We start from the raw sequence: 22,118 nt of genomic DNA, 5'->3' as shown, positions 1-22,118 counted from the left end.
TGTGGTCGACACCAGCTAACTCTTTCCACCTTAATCCTGTGTACAACGCAATGACTTTAGTTTTTCATCTCTTATGCTGTTTGCACAAGTGTGTATATGTACAGTAGATAATTTGGTTGTTTCTTATTCTCTTCCCCCTTGTCCCCCCCCTTCCCCACTTCTTCAAGAAGATTGAGTGTGATGTGACAATAAAGTAATTCTCATTTGAGTTCTTTATTGTAAAGTTGCTGTTACAGGATGCACACATGAAACGGTTGGATAATTTTCTAATACTTTACTACTACAAGAAATTGCAAGACTGAACATCTCCACTTTTCTTTCAAAGTACAATCAGCTGATGGTGTAGATCTGCAAGACAGACACACACACACACACACACACACACACACACACAAAAAAATTGAAATTCATAATTCTTTACCTTTAGTTTACTGCTACCAACGCAACTTAGAGCCACATACATTTTACCCAATCTGGCCTGTGACCTACAGTGAATTTGACATCCCAACTATGATGTCGCAACCTGTTTTTTTTTATGTATTTAAATTATTGTATCATAATGTTAACTTTTCAGCAGCTTAAAGTCTCAAAAGCCTGTTTCATGAAAGAATCAAAATAGTTTATTTGTTAATGTTAGACTGTAACTATGGTAGGGAATGTATTAACAGGGAACCAAAGATGTATCTAACTTTATCTAACACGGACATATTTTTAACAAGGACCGGCCGGTCAGCCGGGTGTGACGCAGTAGGCCTGCGACTGGAAATTGGAAAACATCTGAGCATCTCTCTGGCCGTGAAGCTGTCTGACAAAACTCCCCTGAAGTAGTTATGAATGATTAAAGTGTGTTTAATAAACACCGATACTAATAATAGACAAGGCTGTCGTAGTGAAACAACATGGCGATGGCGGCCAAGCGCAAAACGGATGCAACAGTCCCTGCGGAGGAGAGCGACCAGCTGCTCATCCGTCCCCTGTGAGTCCAACATGCACGCAGCTAGCTTAGCTCAATAGCTTCATTCAAGTCCATTCAACAAGTGCATCAAAGTACAGTCACGTTGTTTACTTCAGGAGAAGTGCCACAATGTACTCCGTTACACGTAAAAGCATTCAGTGTTTCACTTGAGTAAAAGTTTGTATCTGCCATTCTGCCATACTTACTTACTTATTACTTAAGTCAGTGGTGGAAAAGAACTCCAATGTTATATTTAAGTAAACGTATCAATACTGCAATGTAGAAAGACTCTGTTACAACAATGCAGCGATCAAAATATACAAAAGTATTAGCATCGAAATGTACTTAAAGTATCAAAAGTACACATGCAGATTGCAGAATGTCTCATTTCATTGTCAAATGCTTTTAAAAAGCGTTGATGTATGTACAAATGCACTTTTGCCCATGACAAATTTCCCCTCGTGGGACAATAAAGTATATCTCATCTCATCTCATTAAAATAAATCAGACCATTCTGAAGTGAGTGGTGCAACAGCGCCCCCTGTTGGTACTCTAAACATAGGGACGGACATAGCCTAGTAGTGAGTAGGGACATAGGGATGAGTAGGGACATTGCTGTTCCTTGGAGTAGGTGCACCACAGAGACGTAAATCGTGAAAATGTGGCGCAAATCTTTGAATATAATATATTCCTTCAGAGTTAATGTTTTTAACGACTGAGATAGTCGTTTTTCAGAAAACTGTTGTGATTTAAATGGGCTAACGTTGTTGAAGTAGGACTCATAAAATGTCACTGGGAGTGGGACTCATCTAAAAGACCACCCCTGTGTCCTGGGACCCATTAGATTGTAATTACAATGTAACTTTCTGTCAATAAATTCCATGCAGGTGATTATGTTTTAGTTTGAGTTTAGAATCGCTCGTTGCAAATCGCGGGTAAACCTTTCTTATTGGTTTACCTGGATTAATTCTGTTTTTAATTTCTGTGTGTGTTTTGTCCCCGCAGAGGAGCAGGTCAGGAGGTCGGGAGATCGTGTATCATCCTGGAGTTCAAAGGACGAAAGATTATGGTAAAATATATGAATATAATAATTCTGAATAAAGATAAATAATAATAATTATGCCGTTTGTCTCTCTACTAGCCTCTAGTTCTAGGAGGCTAGTCATCTATAAAATGGTGCGTGCGTGTGTGCCTGCGTGTGTATCCACTATCCATCTTGCAATATTTATGTTTTGCAATATTTTACGTTCTTTATTAATTTCATAATGGAATCTGGAATGGTATCAATAGGGTTACCTTGACCAAATTGGAGATACTGTAGTGTGTTACCATAGCTGTAAAGCAGACTAAGGATTATACTGTGCTGCTGTTGTGCAGTTGGACTGCGGCATCCATCCAGGACTGGAGGGAATGGACGCGCTGCCCTACATCGACCTGATCGATCCAGCAGAGATAGACCTGCTGCTTATAAGCCAGTAAGTTCATTTCATCTGGCTCGCTGTTTCTTCACCTGTCTAACTTTTCTGCAATCTTTATACATGTAATTACGTACTATATCGTTGCTGTCGGGCAGAATCTCGCCCTACTTCATCATGCTACACCAGTACAATGTTACAAAAGTAGCAAAGCAACACGTTTTGAGCTTGTAGTTCTGCTACTTTTGCTATTTTTCTCAAACTTTTAATGATTGTTATACAGGCCTGGAAATTGGGTAGAATATTCTGGAAATTCTTTGTTAAAATGTGTGGGAACCCCGTCTATGGCAAATATCTTGTGGATATTGGGGCAGCAGTAGCTCAGTCTGTATGGACTTGGGAACTAGAAGGTCACTGGTTCAAGTCCAGCACGAATCACAGTGCTGGACTACTGGTAGAGAGGTGCTAGTATACCTCCTGTGAACTGCCGAGTTGTCCTTGAGCAAGGCACTGACCTCCTTTAGCTGCTCCTGTGTGCCACCATGTATGGTATTCTTTCACTGAATTTCCTTAAAGCTGCTATAAGCAATAATATGTCAAAATTGTAATGATTTTTTTTAATGGTGAAATTTGTATTCAGCCAGCCAGCAATGGGTAGAACGCTCCCAAAAAAAAGTGTCTCTGTGACACATCTTGGGGCCGCAATATGCATTCAAAGATTTTCCTAGAAGCTTTGTCATTGGTCGATTTGCTTGTCTACGTCCTGATTGGTTAGTCATTGCGACCGGGTTTTTTTTTCGATCAATGACAAAGCTTCTAGGAATGTTCTACTCATTGCTTGCTATCTGAATGGGCTCTATGCACACAGAATAGCTATTAAGTATTCCTACATCCGGCCCGCTTCCCTACTTCCTTCAAAGGTGTTACCGATGATACTAAACTCATACTGTGGTTCTCAAACTTTTACATTTCAAGGACCCCCATAACTCTGGGTCCATTTGTACACTCTGAGTTACAGACATGTACAGGGCCATTTGGCTCTTGACCCTGACTCTTTGACCAGTATGGAAATTGGAACACAGCCTTCATTTGTTTGTATCTTCTCCGCAGTAACACCTGTGAAGGCAGTAGGGAGGTTCTTTCCAAAATGGTCTGTATGTATATTAGAGCCCATTCAGCTTCTTATAATTGTTATTTAAACGTCACATAATGTGCATGTATGTATTCAATACAGAGCATGTGAGCGGCACGCAGCGGCCGAGAATTCCGCTCTTCGTTTAGGTTCTAAACATGTGTTCCGTGTGCACTGAGCACCGAACGCTTCGGGGTGGCTCGGAGCGGGTGACACTTCTCGCTCCGGAAGCCGCTCGGACCCATTTTAAAACCTGCTCCGCGCTCAGTTCAAAATCAACCCACACCACTCCGCTCTGCTCACATGCTCTGATTCAATATGATTATCCCTCTCTTTTCATCAGTTTCCATTTGGACCACTGTGGGGCGTTGCCGTGGTTTTTACAGAAGACCAGTTTTAAAGGAAGGACGTTCATGACTCATGCCACCAAGGCCATCTACCGCTGGCTGCTGTCAGACTGTGTCAAAATCAGGTGGGATTCAGCTTGTACTGCTTCTACTACTGATGCTCAAACCCTTTTCACTTCATGGACTATAGGCCTGTCACAATTACTACATAATTGTCTAATCGCAATTTGAGATGATCGTAATTATATCTTTTTTATAATTGTCATAATCGTGTTGAAAAATGTTGATATACTTTCAAAAACTATAGCCGAAATAGACTATCTACAAGCTCACAACGCGTTGCAAAAAGTGACGCGTTGTGAGCTTGTAGATCGATATATTTCCGATATCTATGTTTTTTTATCTATAGTTCTAAGTTATTAAATGCAATGCATTGCGGGGTGCGGGGTGTTTTCGACTGGCACTTGCCCCGCTAGACCAGAAATCACACAGGCTGGGCTACTTCTACACTGTCTCCGTGTTAAATAAAAAACTAAATTACAAAGGGAAGTTGGCTTACCATTTTACTATAAAAATAAATGTGTGTCCACTGCCTCCCACAGCAACATATCAGCAGATGACATGTTGTACACGGAGACGGACCTGGAGGAGAGCATGGACAAGATTGAGACCATCAACTTCCACGAGGTGAAGGAGGTGGCCGGCATCAAGTTCTGGTGTTACCACGCCGGCCACGTGCTCGGAGCCGCCATGTTCATGATCGAGATCGCAGGAGTCAAGGTGAACAGAGTGTTGATCTTGACAGCAAATGTTTATATAGACTTTTGAATAAAAATCAATTTAGTTGTAGTCTAGTTTGGACAACTAAATCTACAGTTGATTTGGTCGACAAAAACGTTATTTTGACGGGTCTTGATGGTGTCGTAGCGCTTGATTTTATGCTTGGTTGCATGCGTTAAAAAATATCTGTTGTGAGCTTGTTAGGTTTTCAAAGCGCAACAACGGTCTTTTAATTCTACTGGATTTCTTCTCCACTAGTCCCGGACCTGAGGGTGCCAATGTACTTAACCTGCCCTTGTTTAATTCTGTGCTGCATCTCCTCACTAGAAATAGCAGATGTACAAGCTCACAGTGTGAGCACGTCATGCTGTGAGCCTGTACATCGGCTGAACTGTCTTGGACTACCACCCCTAATAGTAGCTTTTCAGTGCCTTCTGCCATCATTTTAATTCATCATTTGAATGCCAATAGAAAAATCTGTGATATACACAACATATTTCATTTTAATGCTATAAAGTATATAGTATTAGACACCCAGTCCTGATGGTGGCGGTAACTTCACCATTATGCCGGTTTTGAAATTAGCCGAATCTGGCCGTCAATCATTTCCGGTTCAACGGATGCTAGCTTTCTTCACTGTGTGTTACATTGATCTGTCCTTGATGCCGTGCGATCATTGTTTATTGTCAGATCTAAGTAAAATAAAACTCTAATCAAGCCCCGAATATCGCATTTTGTGCAGCTATGCACTAGGGCTGTCAGGACGAATTTCATAATATGAAATTCATTCATTCATTCATAATATGAATTTCATTCGAAAATGAAAAAATTAATGCTTTCGAATGTTAAAATTGCCATTTCGAAAGTAGCTTTTATCATTTATTAACTCTATTTCATATTTTTATTTTGTTTTATATTTTATTTTACCAGATCGCCTAATGTATTGAATAACGAATCTACTGCTGTTGAATCGGCCTGGCCGCTACTTGCCTTCCAGCCATATAGAGGAGTGAGCAATGAATAGCAGGAGACGGGGCTGTCGCTACCGGTTCTACTCTATCAAGTGTGATAGTTGGGCGTGAGTTAGCTCTGGTCCATAGCCCTAATGCTACTATGATTCTGCCCTGCATTAAGGCTATGCTACTTTCGCTTTTAAATCTCACATGGAACTCAGACCAGCCTCTCGTCTTTAGCGTAAATGAAAAGAAAGTTTTTGCTACTCACCAAAACAAAGGCGGATTGTGTCTGCTACTTTCCTTAGTGGACGCACTCTGAGCCCCCCACCACACGTATAAACGGTACTTTTTGGCCAAAAAGGCATTTTGTTTCCACCGGGAAAAAAATACTTTTAGTTACTCCAATGCGCCCTCTACCGATATTGCCCAGAGAATTGCCTCATAGAGAATATTTTTCCTCTGGCCTTTCTGGCTAGCTTCACTAGTTCTGTGGAACATTTTCTTTGGTTCTCGATCTGAAAGGTTTAGGAACCACTGTTTTAGAGGCTAATCTGCTTCTTCTACAGTGTCTCGCTCTGCTTTCCTACTGTCTCTGTCCTACACTCCTTACCCTGCCTGTCTGTCCTACACTCCGTCTCAGCTTTCCTGCTGTCTTGTCTCTCCTACAGTCTCCCTATCAGCTGTGATACTGTCTCTCTCGTGTACTGTCTCTAAACATTCCTACTGTCTGTCCCCCTCTCAGCTGTCCTACAGTGTGAGTGTCTCCTACTAGTACCAGTGTCACTGTCACACTAATGTATCATCTCTGTGGTGTGTGTTCAGATCTTGTATACAGGAGACTTCTCTCGCCAGGAGGACAGACATTTGATGGCTGCCGAGATTCCCTCCGTGAAACCAGACATCCTCATCACTGTGAGTCTCTCTCAACCACTTACTTAAAGTAGACACAAGTTTATTCTGTACCTTCCCTCTACACCAGATCTCTTTGCCAATAGTTGCAGATCTACCAGATCACATTGACGTTGTTTTTTCTTACCTCCCTTTTCTCGCCAATGTAGTTGTTATGCCAATTAATTCCTTCCCACACACGCAGGCTAGGGACTTTAGTGCCACCTGAGCGCTTTACAGTTTAAGGGCCCCAGACGGAATTCTCCGTCCTGGTACTTAGTATGGTCTGTTGCCCAAGACGGAGACAGAGATTTACTGTTTATTGAGCACTGTGTGTGTGTGTGTGTGTGTGTGTGTGTGTGTGTGTGTGTGTGTGTGTGCGTGTGCGTGTGTGCGCGCACCCATGTAGGAGTCGACCTATGGGACGCACATCCACGAGAAGAGAGAGGAGAGAGAGGCTCGGTTCTGTAACACAGTCCATGACATTGTCAACAGAGAAGGCCGATGTCTCATCCCCGTGTTTGCCTTGGGCAGAGCTCAGGAACTACTGCTCATTCTGGGTGAATTTTACTTTTGACTATTAAATCCCATGATTTTTGTAACCCATTTTTTTTAACCCAGTTTCAATTGTCTAATCATGTAATTCTAGGCGCGACACTCCCTCTGTCAACCTGGGGAGAGCAGTTTAGAGCATGTTTTTTTGTGAGGGTACGATTGAAGCAAATTGTTTCAAAACCCAACCTAAATTGTTGTTTTTTTTATACCAGATGAGTACTGGCAGAACCACCCGGAGTTACACGACATCCCCATCTACTACGCCTCGGCGCTGGCTAAGAAGTGCATGGCCGTCTACCAGACATACGTCAATGCCATGAACGAGAAGATCCGCAAGGCTATCAACATCAACAACCCCTTTGTCTTCAAACACATCAGCAACCTCAAGGTGAGTCTCATCTCCAGCCACGCACTGTAATTCAAATAACTTGGTAATACCTAAACGTCATAATTCTACAATATTGTTTTCACACTGTTAATGACACATTTTCAGTCGTAATATTTGTTTTGCTCCATTAAAACCGGGAAGGCATCTGTGTCATTTTAGAGTGTAACCACTTTAACTTTGGCTATGTTGTGAACATTATGAATGCCACAGACGAAAAACAGTCCAAGTCCACACTATTGATCCATAATGTATAAATGATAGATAAGGGTTCAGGACAACGAGGCCTTTTCGTGGAGGAGTCAGAATAAAAGTTGGACTTAGACTGTTTTTCGTCTGTGGTACTATTTTGTGCAACATTTGGATATACAAATTATTTAAAGCAAACTTAAATCTTTGCTTCTGGGGGTCCCCGGAACAAAATATATAATACAATGTTTGGGGACCTTGACATGAAAATGTTTGAGAACCACTGACATGGATATTTTATGAAAACTGTTAGGATTTAGAATGCGTCAACAATGCCTCCATCCGTTCCACCTGTGTGTCATGTGCTGTGTGTGTGTGTCTGTGTGTGTGTGTGTGTGTGTGTGTGTGTGTGTGACAGAGCATGGACCACTTCGACGACATCGGCCCCAGCGTGGTGATGGCGTCGCCCGGCATGATGCAGAGCGGACTGTCCAGGGAGCTGTTTGAGAGCTGGTGTACCGACAAGAGGAACGGCGTCATCATCGCCGGGTACAGCGTGGAGGGAACTCTGGCCAAGGTATACAACAGACCAATGGGCTCTATGCACACAGAATAACGCTTCCTACTTCCTACTTCACAGGTGTTACCGATGATACTAAATTAAGGCTCCGTTCCATGTTTCCAGTGAGCCAATATGCACAATAGCAGCACCCTATCCCTGACTCTTTTGTTTGACCGGAATGGAACAGAGCCTTTATTAGTACCATCGGTAATGCATGTGAAGGAAGTAGGGAATGGGCCCAAGTGTGTGTGTGTGTATATATATATATATATAGTTGCTGTCGGGCATAAAACATGTATATACTCTCCATATTTTAACGTTTTGTGCTTTTGAGCTGCGCTAACCGCTCCAACATGTGACTTTGTGTGTTTCGGTGTCTATTAGTCGGTAGCAGCTAACTGTGGTCTCCGCCATGAGAGATGATGTGGGTCTAATACATCATCATCATGCTAAAAGGCGCCGTTCACTTCACATTCTTTTTTAACCCATTCTGACCGGGCACCCATTTTGGTGTTAGCATCATGTTATGCTTTACCTATTGAAAAATAGCAGATCTACAAGCTCATATCGCGCCACCGAGTGGCGCGATACGAGCTTGTAGGTCTGCTATTTTTGAAAAATTCGAAGAACGACTGACATTTTTAGAATCTGATCTCAGGTCAGAATGGGTTGATCAGACCAGAGTGTGTCCAGTGGAAACCTCGTATGAATCTGATCTCAGGTCAGAATGGGTTAAATGAATGCCATATATATTTGATCACACTACAGCGTCACACATAAGCATCAACAGTAGCAGATATACAAGCTTGGAACGTGGTGTGAAGCAATGCACTTTGAGCTGGACACAAAACGGGGAATGCCCATGTGCGCAACAAAGTCCACTCCATATGTGGGTCTGACCTTCAAACTTGCCGCGTGGCATCGGCTCAAGGGACTGGTGCCCGCCAGCGAGTAGTTCTGCTATGTGGCTGTCCATAACCCATGTCCATATATGGAGATCCCTGATGTCATGCCCATATGTGGGCATTAAGGGCATATATGGATGACATCAGGGATCTCTACATACAGGTATGGGCATAAAATGGACATGGACAGACAGATAGAGATCTCCATATATGAGCAATTGGCATGAAATAGAGGTAGATGCAACGACAAATGGGCTGAAAATGTTGGAAGACTTTTAATTAAGATAATAGAAATAATCTAGATTTATAGACTCTTGTAGGCTATACAAAATCTTCAAATTGACCAAACCAGTTCCTACCGATGATTTCACCGATAGGCAGGTTTGTGAAGTTGTGAACTGTCCACAGCTCTCCTCTGAGACACAGTGAGTAAGTACACACAGAAATGGTGCCGTCTTCTAATGACCATTAATGAGAACCATTTATATGAAGATGAGGTTGAAAATGGGTGCTAGGACCTCCTATGCCCAGTTTTGTGTGTACTGTGTACCCCATAGTGATGATTTGATTGGCTGAGCACGGAATGTGATGTATGATTCATCGCTAAACATGCATGACAGCGCCTTGTTTAGTGTGACATCATGCCAGCTCTCTGGTCTGTTTGCGAACGCAGTGAGCACTTACTATGAGACCTAGCAGATCATGTCTGTCTGTCTGTGTGTCCCCCCTTTGTGCCCATATATGGAGCTGAGTGATTTGTTTGTGATTGATGCAACACACTCCATATTTGGACGTATAGCTGCGTTCGCTTCCCGCGTTTGCGCGTCTTACTTGTTGCGAATGCAGTGAGCACTTACTATGAGACCTAGCAGATCATGTCTGTGTGTCTGTCTGTCTGTCTGTCTGTCTCGCTATCCAAATATGGAGTGTGTTGCATCAGCAATCACTCAGCTCCATATATAGGCACAAAAGGGGCCAGGTCCACTCAGCTCCATATATGGGCACAAAAGGGGCCAGTGATTTGTTTGTTGTGGACCTGGCCCCTTTTGTGCCCATATATGGAGCTGAGTGATTTGTGAGTCATGGTGACATGAGTGTGATGGCGTTCGCTTCCCGCGTTCGCGCGTCTTACTCGTAATATAAGGTGATGCGATGATCTTGAACACATTGGACGCACGTCAGAGAACGTCAAGGAGCCAGCTGCGACTTTACAGTTGGACCAAAGGTTCCAGTGAGAGCAGCTGAAAGCAAAGAGACAGAGCATGTCAGGAAACCCTCCTCCTCATCCTTACCCTGGAGTTCCCAACGAGAAGACCCCTGGAGGTCAACCTCTTCCATCTGGAGAAACGGCTCCCGTGAGAACAGATCTCCCACCTGAAGGTCCCCCACCCTCCTACGAGGCCTCCTACCATCATGTCCCAGGGGACACCTGCCCTCTGTACAAAGGAGCCCTGTCGCTGCCAGGAGGGGACCCTCTGTATGCACAGGAGGTGGTGTTTGGGAGGGACCCGGTGCCCCTGGTGTGTCCCCACTGCCGGCAGCACGTGGTCACGCGCGTCAGCGTCGAGCCGGACTTGGTTGACACGCTGATGTGTCTGTTCTGTTGCTTCGTGGGTCTCTACGCCTGTTGTCTCTTACCCTGTCTGATCGGTGACCCTGACGTGACCCACAGCTGTCCTATCTGTCGCGGACACATTATCACCATATAAATGACCCACAGCTGTCCTATCTGTCGCGGACACATTATCACCATATAAATGACCCACAGCTGTCCTATCTGTCGGGGACACATTCCAAAGGAATGCTTCTCAGGCTAGGTATTGTGGTATCTTCATGCAACGAGTTGTGGCTAAACATTTATGACAACACTTAGTTTTGTGTGTCGTCACTCGGCTCTCTGGTCTGTGTGTATATACCGTATAAGCCTTATACGGTATATACACACAGACCAGAGAGCCGAGATTCAATATAGACGTCATCACCTTATACTATAAGGTGATGACGTCTATATGGAATACATCAGTAGAACGACATAGCAAAAAACTTCCAGGAACAGCAGCTACAAAGAAGCAAAGAGACAGTATCAACTCGAAGAAGACCCCTCGTGAGTCCTGAGACTCCCCCACTGCCGTTTAGAGTTTCTCCTCTAACTCTCCTGCATGTCAGGAAACTCCCCTCCTCCTCCTCACCCTGGAGTTCCCAACGAGAAGACCACCAGAGGTCAACCTCTTCCATCTGGAGCAACAGCTCCCATGAGAACAGATCTCCCACCTGAAGGTCCCCCACCCGCCTACGAGGCCTCCTACCATCATGTCCCAGGACCGGAAGGGGACACCTGCCCTCCATACGAAGGAGCCCTGTCCCTGCCAGAGGGGGACCCTCTGTGTCCTCCGTATGCACAGGAGGTGGTGTTTGGGAGGGAGCCGGTGCCCCTAGTGTGTCCCCACTGCCAGCAGACCGTGGTAACGCGCGTCCGCTGCCAGCCGGGCTTCGTCAACACGCTGCTGTGTCTGCTGTGTTGCTTCGCGGAGCTCTACGCCTGTTGTTTCATTCCCTGTCTGATGGACGACCTGAGCGACATGGCCCACAGCTGTCCTATCTGTCGCGGACACATTATCACCGTATAAATGACCCACAGCTGTCCTATCTGTCGCGGACACATTATCACCGTATAAATGACCCACAGCTGTCCTATCTGTCGCGGACACATTATCACCATATAAATGACCCACAGCTGTCCTATCTGTCGCGGACACATTATCACCATATAAATCGTCTAAGCATAATTTAGCTTGAAATCACACTTCATGTGAAGTGAGTTGTGCCCTGCCTTGATGAGGAGATCCGCTGCATGCAAGTACTGATGTCATAGTAATTTATTATGCCATTGAATGGGAATTGGGGGCGGAATAATATAACACACGACATCACAGGGGGCGGAATGGACATGCATACAAAGCCACGTGTTGGAGCGGTTAGCACTGCTCAAAAGAGTAATTTTAATTTAATTTATTTTAAGATATTTTCGTGAATGGAAATGATGAACGAAGGACAGCTTCCCGTCTCGGATTACAGGAGGTGTAGTTCCAGACTATTATAGCATTTGGAGATTGTGAAATGGTTGTCTGGCCACGCGGGACTAGATCGACACAGACTCACTCCTGTCCTTAACTGTGTGGGTAGAGTGACTCCACTCTTTGTATGCTGTCAGAGCATCGTTACAGACTTGTCTTGTCTCCTGTACCCCACTATGAGAACCTCTCGTCTGGGACACATTCACAATTCACATATCGTCACTGTCGAGCCTTTTATCACCATATTTTAAATGAATAATGTCCTACTTGATCATACTACATACTACATAGTCACACAAGCATCAAAAGTAGCAGATCCTAAAGATCAGAACGCGACGCCTTACTCCTCTGTGAAGACAAAAGCCTGGTCACGACCTGAGACAGACGGTGTCTAGCCGGAAGCAAGGCTTCCAGCATTTGAACTTCCCCGGAAGTTGTCCCTTTTTTTTTTCTCGCTTCCTCCAATTTCCCCAGTGTGGACAAGAGTCACAAGACAGAAGTTGACTGGCAGCATTTTATATATTGTTATATCACTAGTACAAAACGGTGTAGTTCTTTTTTAGATTTCTCCAGACATATCTCAGTAGGCAGAGATTGCTGATCATCTTCCTACATGAGTCTACAGAGTACAGACTAATAAATGGTAAATAGAGCATTTGGTGCTTTTATCCAAGGCGCTTTACATAGATTGTGCATCACATTCACCCACATTCATACACCGATTGCGGAGGAATCTGTCAAATCTGCAGCTGAGCCAATAAGAAAGAATCACACCCGTATGAAGTGAGGGTGTGATCACATAATGTTTGTGTTACAACAAAATAGCCGATTTGCTCGTATACATATATGATGTTAATTCACCATTCATTGTCAATGGCATTTCATGTTTGTGTTTGTGTTAGTGTAGCGCCGGCCGCAGCTAGAAGAATATGACAAAAATCTACTATAGCTGAATATAGGAGGGGCTAGCACCCCTCAAAAAGGTATGGGGAAATGAACCGGGACAGCAAACTGGTGTTCCATCTTTGCCTGTTAACCATGGCAACCCCTTGTCGATGTCGAGCGAAAACCGAAAAGACACTAGTATAAAGCCCTGAGAGACTCCGGTGAACATAAGCGTTTAAGTCGGTTTTGGCTTTTACTCTGCATGGTACAATACCCTCTCGCTTTAATCAACATGTGACTTCTCTATGTGTACAGTATGTGTGTTTTTCTTGTATTGCAATACTTGTGTAAGTATAGTAGAATTTGAGAAACTGACAATTTTGACAAGATAACCGTTGTTTTATGGTTGAAGAATAGTTACTTACAGTTTGGAAAATATTCAGGTTGAGGTTTAGGATATGACATTTTGATGATAGTTAATTGTGTGCCGGCCGCCAAAAAAATACTATCTGCAAGCTTAAAATGCATTGCATTGTGAAAAACGGCTAAAATGGCCTTCACAAAATTGCCATGGTAAAATCTTGTCATCATACGTATATTAATAGTGTTAATCGTGTGTGTGTGTGTTATAGCACATCATGACAGAACCAGAGGAGATCGCCACCATGTCGGGTCAGAAGCTACAGTTGAAGATGTCAGTGGATTACATCTCCTTCTCTGCTCACACTGACTACCAGCAGACCAGCGAGTTCATCAGAGCCCTCAAGCCTCCTCATGTGGTAATAATACCCTTTCTACCTTCACAACACTTAAAAAAAGAACACGCCATAAACCTGCCCTCCCTCTTTTGGGCATGTCATAATAAGCCAAACAGTTTTATTACCGTATTTTATGTATCTCGTCCTGTGATTGGCTGACACGTTTTTTTGCTTCACGATAAACTATTCCATCCACTGTGGCGTGTCAACTCGGACACTCGTGTAAAGGCCATCCGTCAGCTGCTCGCCGTGGGAACTCCATAACCTGGCGTCTCAAGGCCTTTCTTTCAGCACAGCTGCCTTTGTTGAGGTTACAAAAACAAGCGCTCCCCAAACCACATGGGGAAAATAAAGTGCATGGTAAATTCTACTGGAAAGTTGCGTTGCAGAATTTGCAATATCTGTACGGACTATCGATATCGCCATAATTAATCGGTTGTCAGACAACAGCCAATATTTCAATATTGTGTGTCCCTACATCAGTAGTTATTGAGTTACTACTAAGAACGTCTTTGACGTCTTTTTTAGGTTTATTGATTCAGAATGGCCTCGCTGATATCCACCGTCTAGCAGCGTTCCCGTCACTAGGTAACGCTCGGCTCGCCTGTGATCTGTGATGAAACGATTCCCCGCCGTCCACCGCCATGTTAACTGCAATCTTAAAATCTCAGACTCGGGTGTTGTTTGAACAGAACATTCATGTTAGTGGCTCACCGCCGCTACAATATTCACGCTTCTGATGACTTGTAAAAAGACGGTAGCCACCTTATGACTACCTGATGGCTGTAAAAGACATATCATGTGAAACATTACGGTACATGGTATCAGAATGGTATAGACTGATATACTCACCGATACCAGCATTTTAGGCAGTATATAGGCAGCTTTTCCGATACTGGTATCGGAAACAACTATTTGTATGCCGCCGCTGCTGCTTGACTCCTTACTAATACCAAGCAAGTGGAGCATATATCACTCCAGTTGTTAAAGCCTTCTTCTGTCTGGCTCCCTGTGTGTCAAAGTACTACTGATGGTCTATATAGCTTGCAAAACACATTTCTGATCTTATACGATATCATGAACCATTCAGACCTCTGGGAAAAGGTCTGCTTTCTGCCCCTAAAACAAAAATAAATAAACGTGGGGGAAGCAGGATTTATGCACCAAATAATCTGGAGCAAGTCTGCTGCCACTCTTATTTCTTTTAGACGGACTGCCGCGGGTCGCCACGTTACTTTCCCCGTTTTGTAGTCTTTTTCGGTACTTTCTCGGTTTTTTTAGGCCCTTTAAAAATTGCCCTCAGGTCTAAATGGATTAAAACTCAACTAAAGACCTTTCTGTTTGCCGCTTTGATTGAGTATAAGGAGAAAAGAAAAGAGAAAAGAAGAGAAAGATTTCTCTTCTTTTCTCTTTTCTTTTCTCCTTTGCACTGTAACTGTACCCATTCACTTTGACTTATTTTTGTTTTATGCATCCCAATGTCATTTTGATGGCACATTGGATCGCGTGTTTCAATGTGTGCCATACAAATCCAGTTGCCTTGCCTGGTGTGTTCAGATCCTGGTACACGGGGAGCAGAACGAGATGGCCCGCCTGAAGGCTGCCCTCATCAGAGAGTATGAGGACAACGACGAGGTGCACATCGAGGTGCACAGCCCCAGGAACACAGAGGCTGTCACGCTCAACTACCGAGGAGAGAAACTGGCCAAGGTGACAGTGACACCACAACGCTAGCCTCGCACCACTTGTCAGAGACATTGATTTATAAATCCCCCTCATAGGACAGAACCTAAAAGATAGGCGGTTATTGAACGAACATGATAATAGGCTTATGAACCCCATGTGTGCCAGTTATACTGTATCAACATACTCTACCATTGGTTAAAATAACATTAAAAAGAAATTGCACATATATTGGCCATTATTGGACTTTCTTTTAACGACATCAGCTGAACTTCAGTCAGACACCATCTACAAGCTCACAACATTATTCTGCAAAAACATTATTCTGTTCCAATTCTCTTTGGAATAGAATATAATCAAGGCAAATAACAGAAAAAATAAATAACTGCATGAATGAGATAATTCTGCTTTATTCCATGTATACAGCAGATGTGTCCCTATTTTAACCACTGCTTCACAAAACATACTGACTCCCATGATCCTTTGCTGCAGGTGATGGGTTCCCTGGCCGACAAGAAGACTGCGCAGGGTCAGAGAGTGTCTGGGATCCTCGTTAAACGCAACTTCAGTTACCACATCCTGACTCCTTCCGACCTCTCCAGTAAGGAGAGTGTGTGTGTGTGTGTGTGTGTGTGTGTGTGTGTGTGTGTGTGTGTGTGTGTGTGTGTGTCCACAAGTATAGTACAATTTGAGAAATAGACCTTGTGTTTTCCTAGTCCACACAAGATGATTGGTTGTTTTGCGATAAAATATAACGTATTCATTAAATCATTATGGCTATAACCACTAACTATTTTGTTATATTTGTTGAAAGAATAAACATAGGTGGCCTATTTTAGCCACAGTGTAATTTGTATTTATATGATCCAATGTCCGATGCCAGAAACACAATTCAATTGTTAATCACAGTTATTTGTATGATGACAATGAATCATCAAGTAACATTTCATGATCCTCACAACCCTGTCTGTCTGTCTGTCTGTCTGTCTGTCTGTCCGTCCTATAGCCTACACAGACCTTGCCATGGGAACAGTCAAACAGACCCAGGCGGTTCCCTTCACTGGTCCCATCTCTTTACTGGTCAGCCAGCTGCAAAACCTAGCAGGTTAGTGTCTCTTGCTCCATCTCTCTACTGGTCAGCCAGCTACAAAACCTAGCAGGTTAGTTAGTTTTCGCCCTCCCCTCGGGTGTTCAGCTGGGAGTGTTGGTTGTGCGGTGGTGGTGGTGTTAATGATGAACACTTCTATCTCGAGCGCTCAGGTGGCGTAGTGGAAAGGTCCCTGCCCACCACCATGGAGGTTGTTGGCTCGAATCCGGCATCCGGCTTTGTCTAGGCCCCAACACAATGGACTCCCAGTCCCAATATTCCGCCATAATCTGAAGACTCTTCAGACTCCACCTTTGCCTGTAGCACTTGACCTATAGCCTCGACGACCTTGCAGGTTTATGCAAAGGCTAAAATGTCAGATAGAATGTTATGTAGACAGATCCTAGATTACTAGATTACTATTTCCATGCCCATAGGGCACCGCTCTAGAACGACCCAGTTATGTCTGTGTCCCTTTCATGCCCATGTATGGAGTTCTTGGTCAGGCATGCCCCAAATATGGAGTCTATGCAGATGTCAGACCACATTGTGATGTCAGAACAGGCCATATGTAGAGGTCTAGGGGTGATCAGGTGTGATCAATTGGCTAATTTGGGCCCTGTCCAGAGCCTGGGCAGAGGCTTTTGTGCTGGTTCTGGACAACGGTGTATCCCAAGGCCGGGCACTGCACTCCCTGTGGTGGTGTGGAAGTGGAACGCGTCGGTGGGTGAACAGTTCAGTTACCTGGATTACAGACATGGTGCATTTATAGATATGGTAGATAGATACCTCATGTTTTCCTTGTTTAGTGTAAATCTCTCTGGATTAAGAGTGTCTGCTGAATGCCTAAATTGTAAAGTGTGTGTGTGTGTGTGTGTGTGTGTGTGTGTGTGTGTGTGTGTGTGTGTGTGTGTGTGTGTGTGTGTGTGTGTGTGTGTGTGTGTGTGTGTGTGTGTGTGTGTGTGTGTGTGTGTGTGTGTGTGTGTGTGTGTGTGTGTGTGTGTGTGTGTGTGTGTGTGTGTGTGTGTGTGGTACAGGGGATGTGGAGGTGATGGAGGGAACAGAGAAGGTCACAGTGAAGGTGTTTAAAAGCATCACTCTGATCCATGAAGCTGGCATGGTGCTTCTGGAGGTGAGAAAACCTTATAGTATACTTGAAATGCACTGCTGAAGACTCTTTTGGCTGTATTTTGCGTGTCTTAATACCAGGTCTTATTACCTAACTTGAGTAAACTAAAGACCTGGATGTGTGATCAATGACATTTGGCTATTCTGAGTGGCCAAAGAGCATTGATCATGCCTCCAGGTCTTTAGTTTACTCAAGTTAGGTAATAAGACCTGGTACTCAAAATACAGCCCTAAATGTGTTAAATATGTTTTGAACATTGACTAACTATTCAACATTTCTAATTCGTTATTTAAAGACATGTTGAAATGAAACACTAGAGTAATAAATTCAGTATGCACCGTCTGGAGCTCTGGACGTCATCTTGAATAAGATTCAAAGCGCTAGCTCTGTAATAAAAAATCAAGGTTAATTTATAGTCATAAAGGTCTATCTATTTCATCACGCAGTATGTCTGCGTTTACATGAAGTAATTAAAACTAATTTTGTTTAGCATCTACATGGTCTAAAAGTGTGAACATTTTATTTTTCATTTCACCACGTCCTTAACACAATCAGCACCAGGATTCCTTCAAAATAGAAGCTCTGGGGTGCCGGGAAGACATGACCGCTTTTACTCTGTAAAGCCCCCCCCCCCCCCTTCTGTTCCGGAGATATTTCTTTATTTCTTTGCTTGCTTACCTCGCTAAGAATCCGATAATAATCGCTGATGATCCCTCGCGTTCATATTTTTGAGGTGAGAAGTCAGAAATGAAGAGCTTAGTATATCCATCAGATAAAAACCACGGAGAGCGCCCTAGATTAGGAGAGACGAGGCATTCTTTCTGCCGCGGTAAACTAGGAAGTGACCGGACCGCACATGAACGAAGAGCGAAGTGTACAGTATGGTGGCCTTAAAGTGCAACTAAAAACAAAATCTGAATATTCTTTTGTTTGATATCATTGAAGATGCGCTAGGACGTGTACACGTTATTGCAACCCGTCGATTAGATTGCTTATGACGTGTGGGCACGTCGGATGGACTGAACCTGTTAATGCATACTGTACCAAACCTGAGGATTTGGAATGAAAAAAGGTTTGACAACCAGACTGCATAACCAAATCTGATTGGTTGGTTGTTTCATTGTGTGTCTCCAGTGGATGGCCAACCCTCTGAATGACATGTACGCTGATGCTGTTACCACGGTGATCCTGGAGGTCCAGTCCAACCCAAAGGCCCAGAAGTGTCAGTACACACTGTAACGAGCACACTGTGTTCTTTCTTCAGTTATTTTTTCTATTTATTCCAGGGTTTCTCAAAGTGGGTGCCTTGACGCGAGTCCAGGAATGCCTCCGAATACTTTGATATTTGGAATGTATCAATAAGCGGTTTAATCACTTCAGTTTAACCGCTTTAGATCCTCTAGTAAAACAGACTGAGTTAAAGTGTACTTGGTGCGTTCTTTACCGGCCTACAGTACACCAAGTATTATTTTTCAGTCTGTCCTAATGGAAACATATTCTCTCCAGTTTTCCTCTTGACATACTGTATCTTTGGGGGAAAGAATTGTATATCTACGCACCGTTAATATGACAATAGATGCTATAGTATAGAGTAACAATGTAATTCAGGAATGCCGTGGATGAAAGGGTAATTTACAGGGGTTACAAAGATGTTTGAGAACCACTGCTTTATTCATTCAGATCTACAGCAGCTACTGTAACGCAACACTATGAAAACACAGTACAGTCGTGTTAAACACATTTCAAGACCCGGGGGTAAATAATTTGATTTGTGGCCCAAAGTATATTGATTTGGGGGTCCTTGGAGGTTTGAGAACCCACTGATTTAGAAGGCATTTGTACAATAGGACAGGTCTTAATGGGTTAATGTGGTGGTGATGATGATGATTATTTGTGTTGCAGTTCTAGACTCCAAGAAGGAAGAGGTGGACTTGGATCTATTTATTCAGAGACTGGCGCTCATGCTACAGTATGTGCTGGTTCCGCAATTTACAAACCTTCCATTAATGTTTAATGATTGGCAGAAATAGCTCCATGCAACGTGACCTTTAGGCCTGCTATTTTACGATTCATGATTTATGTGGTCAATGTAGTTTCTTGTTGTGAATGTAAACATGACTTTCTATATAAGTGTGTGTGTGTGTGTGTGTGTGTGTGTGTGTGTGTGTGTGTGTGTGTGTGTGTGTGTGTGTGTGTGTGTGTGTGTGTGTGTGTGTGTGTGTGTGTGTGTGTGTGTGTGTGTGTGTGTGTGTGTGTGTGTATCAGGGACATGTTTGGGGAGGAATGTGTTCAATTAAAAGAAAACAAGGGCCTGAGTGTGACAGTGGATGGAACCACAGCCTACATCAACCCACTGACCAGGGTAAGAAACACTTCAGAGTAGATGTGGCTATATACTACGACTATAATGATATAGCAACTGCCTCGAAAAATCTATTTTTATTTCAAGAATCGAAGTATATTGAAATGTAAACGGCAACATTGACTTTGTATCGGGTTTGTCCATATGTGTTCAAATATAATGTCTTTGTATTTGCCAGAGAATCATGTGTTTACCTATCTATATCCATATTCAGGTCCTGAGAATCCTCTCAGGACCTAGCCCTGGCGTTAGCAAGTTCTCACTAACGCCTTGCCAGGGGTGCACACTGCACAGTGCACACATGTGAAAATTCCACTCCCGTGCGAGGTGTTAAAAATAACAAAATAAAGATAATTAAAAAATAATCTAAACCACTTCACTACTAACCAAAACAAAGCATGTTTTGTGTTGGTGAAAGTCTATTCTCCAGGCTGGGAAGCTTGAGGGTGTACAAAATGGAACCAAATGGACCCAAAATGGTCACAAACGGTTCAGAGCCCACCCTTTGGCCAATACTTGTGGGCTTCGTGTCTTCAACGTTTGGTATAGACCTCTACCATATTGACACGTTTCTCAAAAAACGACTGCACGGTTAAGTCAGAACTGCAATATTTGGCAGAAGAAGGAAAAAAAACTAATACAATGAGGTCCTTTGGGATTCCCCCCCCCCCAAAAGGCTCTACTACGTCTCCCGACTGGGGCTCCTCACTGGCAGGCGAGTCGGGACTCGGTAGGATACAAGAGAAGTGACAACACAGAAATGTGTGTGGCGTGGCGAGGAATCAATTTGCATAACAAAATTGGGGAGAAAATGAGTAAAACGTACAAAATAATGAAGAAAAAAGTCTGATAAAGTATATGTATGATAGTAAAGTAAATAATAGAGATGGTAGCAGTGATAGTAACCAGTATTATGTGTTTGTAGGCGGTGGAGTATGAGGAAGGCAGTGCTGATGACGAGTCTCTCAAGGAGATGGTGGAGGTGGCTGTGCAGCGTCTCTACGACGCCCTCGACCCCGTCATCTGACCAGCAGACACGATGGAGACCCCTCCCAATCCATCGCCATATTCGGACCCGGAAAAGAGAGAGAGCTTTCTTTTCTACCTTTGCTATTTGAGCTCATAAGACCACAATACGTCTCTGTTGGGTGGAAACCTCATATGTCCAATATTGTTACTTTTCAGGATTCAAATTTTACTAGCAAACTAGCAAAAGTAGCAGATTGGCGAGCTCAATGCTCGGCGGATATGCTACATTTGATGTTTTGTTTGTGATGCTGTAGTATGATCAAGTAGATCATTAATGTAAGGTTTCTGCCCCGACAGGGATGACATGCTTCTTCCGTTTCGGACAGACTTACTGTCAGAAGTTCGGAATGACGTTCATTTTAAGTTATATATCGCCCCCATGTCCAAAGAAAGGGTTGGATGTTGGAGAGGAGCATGTACTGGTCTTTAAAGATGTAGATTTTGGGTTTGTTAAGTGTAGAATGTAAGTATATGATATCGTAATGCTTCATTAACATTTACACTGTCAGTGTGAACAAAATCTGACTTTTTCTACAACGCCAACATAAAAACTCCATAATTTTGTGAATCTGTTGCTTTGGTAAACAAGATTTGGGAGTCTTTGTTTAAAACATGATTCCAAAGGAATCATTCTCGGTTGATATTGATGTTTCACACCAGTTTGTTTTTGTACTTTTCTTTTTTTCTATAAAATAAATGTCATTGTTAAATGAATTCTTTTACAGTGAAATAAATATTTTTGATGGTCCATATTGTGTCTCCTCCAGGAAGTTGTTTTGTTCTTATGATGACTAGTTAACTCTAGTAGTAGTTGGAACAGTTAATTAATCTTTGATTGTGACAAAGCAAATGTTGAAAATGTGTTTGTTATATTCTGCAGAAGAGTCATTTAAAGGTAGGGTAATTGTCTTGATAACAATAAGTGTTAAATATCTACAAGCCAGGGTTAAGGGTCCATTTGGTTATAGGCTATTTGTACACTCTTGAGTTAGGTGGTTTTGATGCATTGTTAGATCTGTTCTTTTTTGGTGAGGACAGTAAT

General features: G+C 43.2%; 1 protein-coding gene across 1 annotated transcript; it reads left to right on the top strand.

The window, feature by feature from the left end:
- Window positions 1-760: 760 nt before the first annotated feature.
- On the top strand, window positions 761-21,824 carry LOC308334139 (cleavage and polyadenylation specificity factor subunit 3-like). Its single transcript, XM_080790729.1, has 18 exons — window positions 761-976; window positions 1,961-2,024; window positions 2,333-2,430; window positions 3,846-3,974; window positions 4,452-4,629; window positions 6,408-6,497; window positions 6,883-7,033; window positions 7,241-7,416; window positions 8,021-8,179; window positions 13,661-13,807; window positions 15,344-15,496; window positions 15,962-16,070; window positions 16,476-16,574; window positions 17,594-17,688; window positions 18,820-18,907; window positions 19,588-19,654; window positions 19,951-20,047; window positions 20,973-21,824. The coding sequence occupies exons 1-18, from the start codon at window positions 900-902 to the stop codon at window positions 21,072-21,074; spliced, it is 2,079 nt and encodes a 692-aa protein (XP_080646855.1). The 5' UTR covers window positions 761-899; the 3' UTR covers window positions 21,075-21,824.
- Window positions 21,825-22,118: the final 294 nt, after the last annotated feature.

This window comes from Protomyctophum bolini (genome assembly GCF_963924005.1).
Source record: "Protomyctophum bolini genome assembly, chromosome: 19".
In the NCBI taxonomy this organism is placed as follows: Eukaryota; Metazoa; Chordata; class Actinopteri; order Myctophiformes; family Myctophidae; genus Protomyctophum; species Protomyctophum bolini.
The sequence above is the reverse complement of the archived record's forward strand: the minus strand, read 5'-3'. Positions and strand labels throughout refer to the sequence as shown.

Bases quoted from the DNA above. Each gene is read 5' to 3' on its own strand.
- LOC308334139 (XM_080790729.1), top strand. From the start codon at position 900: ATGGCGATGGCGGCCAAGCGCAAAACGGATGCAACAGTCCCTGCGGAG. The intron at 16,575-17,593 runs GTTAGTGTCTCT...TGTGTGGTACAG, and splicing joins CCAGCTGCAAAACCTAGCAG to GGGATGTGGAGGTGATGGAG. The intron at 20,048-20,972 runs GTAAGAAACACT...ATGTGTTTGTAG, and splicing joins ACATCAACCCACTGACCAGG to GCGGTGGAGTATGAGGAAGG.